Genomic DNA, 7507 nt, shown 5'->3' on the forward strand with positions numbered 1-7507 from the left:
CCAACACTTTAATCACAGGGTTGTCACAAGAAGTGTGTTATCTTCTAGAAATAACCAGTGGGTGGATCACTCAAAAGCTTCAGAAAAGAAAGGTTTTAAACAAACGCATGCCAATGCCTCCATGTTCCACTCTAGTTCCAGTTTCTTTACAGCTTATTCCTTCACCAAAAGAAAACATCTCCCACATGCCCACTCCTTCAGGTTTTGCATTTAACTGCAAAAAATAAACCTTTCAGTTGGTGGCTTCTCTTCCAGTTCTACAGTACTGTATCTTGTCTCTCCCTCTTGCAGCAGCAAAGCTGAAGTGAAACAATTTGAACAAAAATAAAAGGAAAGAACCTGTTGGTTCACTCTACTGAATAACAAAACAGCAACATGTAATGAGCTGCAAGCAGTCATTGAAATGCATATTTATTCAGGACTGATGTTTTCATCCATATTCTTATCTGAAGCCATGAAGCAGAGAACAGAACATCAGCTTTTATTCATAAAACACAATGATCTCTCTCTGACTTGATCACTACTTAATAACAGTAATTTAAGAGATGGTAAAGGATAGACCAGTGAAGTGCACAGGGTTTAAACAAGCCTGAAACACTGGCATGTGTATAACATAATCCTGATGACAGTTTAGCTTGATTAAATTTAGGCAAGTTCAGTAGGTAGACATGCTGGCTACAAAAAAAAAAAAACAAAAAAAAAAAGAAACATTGGTGTACAAAAAAACATAAAAAAAATTTTAATAAAAATATTTTACAGATAGAATTTCTAGAACATATGAAATTCTTACCAGCTATACTCGAACAAGACTTGGGTCAATTATTGGAAGTTGGCATGAGTATGTTTTTTTGTCTGTAATTCAGAATAATAAACCAGACTTGCTTTAAACCAGACAAACCATACTTGCTTTTCTTGACTGGCTTTTCCAAAGTGTGCTCGCTGATTTTATATATGACCCTGATTCTTGGTTAGAAAATGGTATGAACAATGTCATATACTATTACATGTATAGGGCAGGTGTAAAAGAAATAAACTGAATGCTGATAAACAACAGCATGATGTGTCAAACCACACTTCAATTAAGTCATATGCAGGCTACAAATTTCCAGCTTCAATGATTTTTAAGACTACATTAAACAACAAATAAATAAATCAGTGCAATAAATGCACAATATAACAAAAATGTGTATCATTTTACACTCTCTGAGGATGGACCAATTCTGAAAACGGACTCGTGTGGATGAAGTGTCTGCACAGCTGAAAGCACTGATTGTGGAACTGGGACTGCGCTGCGTCCGTCCAACTGAGCACTGCTTACAGCAACAACCAGCTAACCCTGAATGAAGGATGCCATGCCTACATCTAAAAGGTTCTTCAAGGCTGATGAACCAACATTTTCAACTTCAGTCTCAGTAGAGTCCTAAAACTAGTCTGGATCAGCCTCTGTCAAAAGTGGGCAGAGTGGGATTGGACAGTGACGTGCAACCCACTGTACCAAATACACTCTTTCACACAGAGCTGGTCAAGACCAAATTCACTATGGTTGAGTGCAAGGATTTTATTTAAATGAAATACTGATATTTGCTGACTAACAAAGCACATTTAACCAGCTTTCTTTAGTGTCCACCTGCATTTCTTTGTCTTTCTCACTGTTTTTCCCACCATCTGACAAGTCGATAGCTCCTCACAGCGGTGACTAGTAAACATCTTCCAGTACGATTTTTCAGATTTTCTCCATTTTCACTTCACAGGTTAACCAGACTAGAACCGTATGCAAAATGAAAAACATACACTGGCCACTTTACTAGGAACACCTGTACATTCATTCAGTTATTTCAGTCAGCCGATCATGTGGCAGCAGCGCAATGCATTACATCAGATACCAGTCAAGAGTTTCAGTTAATGTTCACATCAAACATCAGAACAGGGGAAAATGTGATCTCAGTGACTTTGACCATAGCATGCTTGTTGGTGCCAGATGAGCTGGTTCAAGTATTTCAGAAACTGCTGATCCCCACAGCTTGTCACAGAATGGTGCAAAAAACAAAAACATCCAGAGAGTGATAGTTCTGAGGGTGGAAATGCCTTGCTGATGAGATAAGTGGGTACATGCTCACCAAAACTGGACAGGTGAAGATTTTTTAAAAAAAGATGGTAGGGTCAGAATTTGGCATCAGCAGCATAAATCCATGGACCCAACCTGCCTTATGTCAACAGTTCAGGCTGGAGGTGATGGTGTAATGGTGTGGGGAATATTTTCTTGGCACACACTGGGCCCCTTAATACCAATAAATGCCAATAAATACCAATCGTTTGAATGCCACAGCCATCTGAGCGTTGCTGCTGACCACATGCATCCCTTTACAGCCACAACCTAACTTAGAATCTTATAATGGCTATTTCATAATACACCACATCCTACCCTTTAGAACCATGTACCTAATACAGCGAAGTACACACGTAGATACTGTCTATACACCACAGAGTACTGTATGATACCAGGCTCAGCGTTAACATTTCTAATAAATATTTTAAATTAATCAAGCCCACACTCTCTCCTTTGAAAAAGCAGCTTCCACTTGATCTCAAATAAGGACAGGCTACAAAGAAAGAAAGAAAGAAAGAAAGAAAGAAAGAAAATGTTCTCCTAAGCACACTACTTTTCAGAAGCTGATATGCTAGCATACTAGCCTGCGCTAATAATGCATGCACACACACTCTGCTTTAGGACAGCATTTCCCAGCTGATTCAGCCTGAGTTAAAGAAATCATCATGGCTATGTGGAAGATCAGTATTCAGAAAGTGAAGAATATAAGATTCAAAAACATACTTGCATTCCAAAGAGCTATGTGTCCCTTTTCCTGTTCTAGAAAAAAAAAAAAAATCATTTTTTGGATTTATAAAGACGCCAAAGAAACAATAAAGTACCAACTTCAGGTCACATTGCTAAACACATGTGACAGGTTTGGTATCGAAACGTAAAAGCATTGCTGAGATAAGCCCTTAATTCCTGTTTGGCGGCTTAGCCATCAAATTCGTTTGGAGGTTATCAATGAAAAATCTGACAAACAAGTTTTGTTTGGATTGGTCTCATGAAGCCGTGTTCCAAATTTTGTGATTAATTAAACAATTTATAGAAGAAGCAAAAAAACTGTTAAATTTCAAAATGGCCTGTCTAGCAAATTACAAATTCTTTACATGAAAATAAAAATTAAAAAAATAATAAAATTAAAAAATAAAAATAAATAAACAATATCCAGGAAATCAAGAGAAAGAAGAATCATGATTTAACGTCACAGAATTCAGACATTATGAGCAGTTTTACTAAGATGTGAATTATAGTGCCCTGTAGAGGGGATTCAGGCAAAACTCTGAGCCCTTTACGACAAGGTCCTTTACACACCTACAAAGTTTGGGCTAAAAATGTAACACTGTTGCTGAGAGATGACTTAACTTCCTGTTTGGCAAATTCACTTTCAAAATTGTTTGTGCTTTATGGATGAACTATTCATCGTATCAAAAATCTCAGTTTTGTTTGGCCTGGACGTCTTCCATGGTTATCAGACAAAATTTGTACAGATTTGAGAAGTGGTGAGAAAAAGTGGTTTCTCAAATTCAAAACACGACCCCATCATCAGTCACTTGCACATTTCAGGGAATCCAGAGACAGAAGAATCTTATTTTGATATCGAGTAGTTCAACAGTTCTAAGCAGTTTTACACATTTGTGAATTATAGCGCCACCTAGAGGCAAAACTTGTTGTATTTCCTTAGGTTGAGGTCCATCAGTGATCTATACAGTTCGTTCTGAAGAAGTCACACCAGTGCCAGGTTATGCCCTCACTTCCTGTTCGGCAGTGTCACCGTCAAATTTGTTGTGTCTTACGGACAAACTATCCCATATGTATTTTTTTTTTTTTTTTTTGGATAAACAGAAAGACAGTAAATTAAAAACTTCATTTGTGTAAACTGTAATATCCAGACCATAGAGCAGAGCCTCATCTATCAAATTTTTATTAAAGTTGTGAGTAAATGTTTTTGTAGGCCAAACCAGACTAAATATTTCTGCCAGATTTATGAAATTTTCATTAACGCTGATTTTTGGTACTCACGTGTGTGCACTGATTAATGCCAATCACCTGTCAGGTGCAAAGTGTGTGCACACCACAGCTTATTGTTAGTGATGCCATAAAACTCTCTAAAAGGCAAAGCTCATAGATATCTGAAAATGGAGAAAGGAGGACAAACGACAGAGGCAGAAGGTATTTTGACTCAAGTCTAAACCAATAAAAATATCTTATTTAGCAGCATAAAAGCACGGGGTGGCACGCTGGCACAGTGGGCGATGTTGCCGCATCACAGCTCCAGGGTCCCTGGTTCAATGCCAAGCTGAGTTTAATGTTTATGCTGCAGGTGTGAATTGAGTGAGGTGAAAATGGTTTGAGATGAAACCAGAGAAAACAGAGGACATTTACACTATACCCAGGTAATCACAGACACCAAGCACATCACACAGGGAAACAGCTGTTTCATTATTTTGTCTTGTGTCTCAGTGACGATTAACCAGAAGTCAGTCAGAACGCTTATGCCCTCTTGCACACGTCGCGCCGATACACCCCAACAGAACCCCCAATGCCATTCTAAAAAAGTACGAAGGTATGTGTCAAAGAAACCGGATATATTGAGACGCCTGGTGACGGCATGCAGCACACTATGAACTATAAGGCTCAATGCAGACTGAGATCTACCAGTTTGATCACCTGTTGGTTTGAGCATTAATGGATCCCACTGGAGCCACAGTGTAGCGTCCTTTATACAGCAGCACTGTCTTACTTAATTACTCATTTTTTTCCCCCATATTTAATATTCCTTTAATTAATGCCACTAATACGAAACAACCGGGTTTCTGAAAAAAATCATCATGCAGTAACACAACACCAGTTATGTGATCTGAAGCTGATGGAGGTCTCCACTAGTGAGCCTTCTTTTACAGAAATTTACACCAACTTATCATGGGATACGAACATTTTTCCAAACAGGATTTTCATGAATGTTACATTTCATGTGTGAGGGTTCCTATGAACTAGTTAGGAATAAATGTGTGTGTATCCAGCTTGATAAATAAGCTAGAAGTCTGAGTAAAATCAGCCTGTTTGTGCTGTAGCACTGGCTCCTCTGGCACACACTGTCCCCTCCACAAGCACAGCTACTTACTGTGGAAAGGTTTCATACACTTCCTCTCATCTGCATGAGGAGCCTGACAGGCTCTTGCATTAGATTATACAGTAATCCTGGCCTGTCACATCCTGAAATCTAGCTTTCACAGCCAGCTTTTCAGCTTTTCTCAGGTTTACACAGCTGCAGGTTTCAGTCAAAAAACCCTAATCCAATAAAAACTGACCCTATTTGTTATAAAGCGCCTGAATTACATAAATATGTGGATTCTAGCTATTAATACATTTAAAAAAAAAACATTTTGGATGCATCATTTCCAGTGAATTAGGACCAGCACCTCTGACTGGTGCTCCTCAGCTCGGACTGGACCAACCACAGAGCTGTTGCTAGCGGCGCTGGAGCGGCTGCGCTCCCGAGCTCCTGCACCGGGGACCGGGGACCGGGGACCCCGCCGGCCGCAGCACTGAGGCAGTCACAGCAAGTGCACAGAAAAATGGCGTGTGTTGTGCTCAGAGGTCCCTGGTGTTGTAATTTTACCTTCATGTCGTTCATGATGGACTGGAAGAGCCCTCCCAAAGCGCTGCACTCCTTCTCCATGACCGCATCCATTTTTCCACGAGCGAAAAAAGCTCCCAAAACGCAGCTGTCTTCTTGTGAACAAAAGCTTTTTCACTGAAATTATTATTTTAAAAGACACTGTCTATAACGTTAGCTGACTGCCCGGGAAACGGGGAATGTTACAATAAAGGAGCAAAATAAAGTGGGAAACTGCGTATATCTCGGATAGCACAGTTAGCACTGGGTTGCTAGCCGGCTAACTAGCTTCTACTACTAGCTTGATGAAATGTAAACCGCGGTAAATTCATCGCGTTTGCTGGCCATAAAAAGTCTACAACCGCCTTAAAAGAGCCGCGAGCGGTCCGCAAGTCGCATTTAACCCGCGAAGTCGCGTCCTAACCGCAGGAGACTCTGCTGAAGCGCTGAAGGCGCGGGGAAGCCGCCTGGCCACTTCCTAACCTTCACAACCAGGAGACCAATCGATCAATAATGACTTCAGCCAGTTCGTTTCAGATTCATCCTGTTTTCTCGTCCACTTTATCCAGGTGGCGTCGAATTTCTTCGGTGATCTGAAGTGATTTTCAGCCGTTTCAGACTCCTGTTTAAGCGAATAATGCGGCTGTGTTCCACAGAAACACTGACACAATTCTTTCCACTCCGCTCCACGCACTCTGTCCCTCTCCGCTGCCTGCGTGCGTGTAAGCGGCTCCCGGGTTGTATCCCAATCGGCTCCCTCTTCCCTAAAGAGGAGCACTCAGGAAGCGCCGCGCTGGCTTATACCACCCTCTGGAGTGCACTGGCAGTCATTTGTGATCCAGCCCTGGGTTACGATCCAGGTTTGGGGCGTGGCCACATCCTATCGGCTCCTTTCGGATTTTTCCGTAGCGAAATGTTAGTTCTTTAAACGTTAAACTCGTAAAATAAATAACTAAATAAATAAATAAACAATGTAAAATCACAAGTACTATGGAAAAGATTTCGTGCTAGATAGAAAAGTAAACTAATCACACAGGGAAGGGGGAGAGACGTGAAATGCTGTATACAGGTGGTGTTGTTTTGCATGTGTGGCACGAGGCCAACTGGCCACACAGGAAAGCAAGACCTTGCTCAGTTAGTGGTGTTGTCTCTACAGTGAGAACATCTGCAGCTTATTGCTTTAAAGGATTAAACACGTGTCAGAAGCATAGGTGCCTGAGCAGTGGAAGAAGCAGAGCACCTGCACCCACACTTTGATTATTAGAGGGGGAGCAAACATCCAGTTTTGCTCCCCAACTTTGTATTCAAATAAAAATTTGAACTTATTTCAGTGTAAATAACTGCAAGAGCATGAATATGGAATATGTTTCATGTAATTTTATCAGCCTTCCCGAAAACAAAACATCCACTTGAGAAGGGGTGTAGAAGCAGGACACAACTATGAGATATACATGTGCTTTCTTCCAAAAGTAGACTGAAAGGGAGCCTGAGGCTGTTGAAGAAGATTCTCCGAATAGTTCAGGTTAGTGGAGGGAAAAAATTCTGATGATTTGAAAATATTCTGCTAGGTTACCCAGCTAGGTATTCGCTGGTTAAAATACTTTAATGTTAAGTATATCCTAGATTAATCTTAGATATTCCTCATTATTTCACCTTTGGTGGTACTACTAACATTAATCTTGGCAACGTTAGCTGTCTACCACACATAGCTATATCATTGTAGGTGCTTTCGGTGGAGGACAGGGGTCAGCATGGGCACTCTGACTGGTCTGCGGCTACGCAGCCCCATACACAGCAAA

The 7507-nt window shown here is 40.7% G+C and overlaps 1 protein-coding gene across 2 annotated transcripts in view; it reads right to left on the reverse strand.

The window, feature by feature from the left end:
* mtss1 (MTSS I-BAR domain containing 1) overlaps positions 1 to 6523 on the reverse strand; it is a 39421-nt gene extending 32898 nt beyond the window's left edge. Inside the window, exon 1 of one of the 2 annotated variants that reach the window (XM_026924211.3) lies at positions 5712 to 6523. In XM_026924211.3, coding sequence (XP_026780012.1) covers positions 5712 to 5783 — 72 coding nt within the window. In that variant the 5' untranslated portion in view covers positions 5784 to 6523. The remainder of the gene's footprint in view (positions 1 to 5711) is intronic. The other variant, XM_026924219.3, reaches the window with a different exon arrangement.
* Positions 6524 to 7507: the final 984 nt, after the last annotated feature.

The sequence above is a fragment of the Pangasianodon hypophthalmus genome, chromosome 2 (genome assembly GCF_027358585.1).
Source record: "Pangasianodon hypophthalmus isolate fPanHyp1 chromosome 2, fPanHyp1.pri, whole genome shotgun sequence".
Taxonomy (NCBI): Eukaryota; Metazoa; Chordata; class Actinopteri; order Siluriformes; family Pangasiidae; genus Pangasianodon; species Pangasianodon hypophthalmus.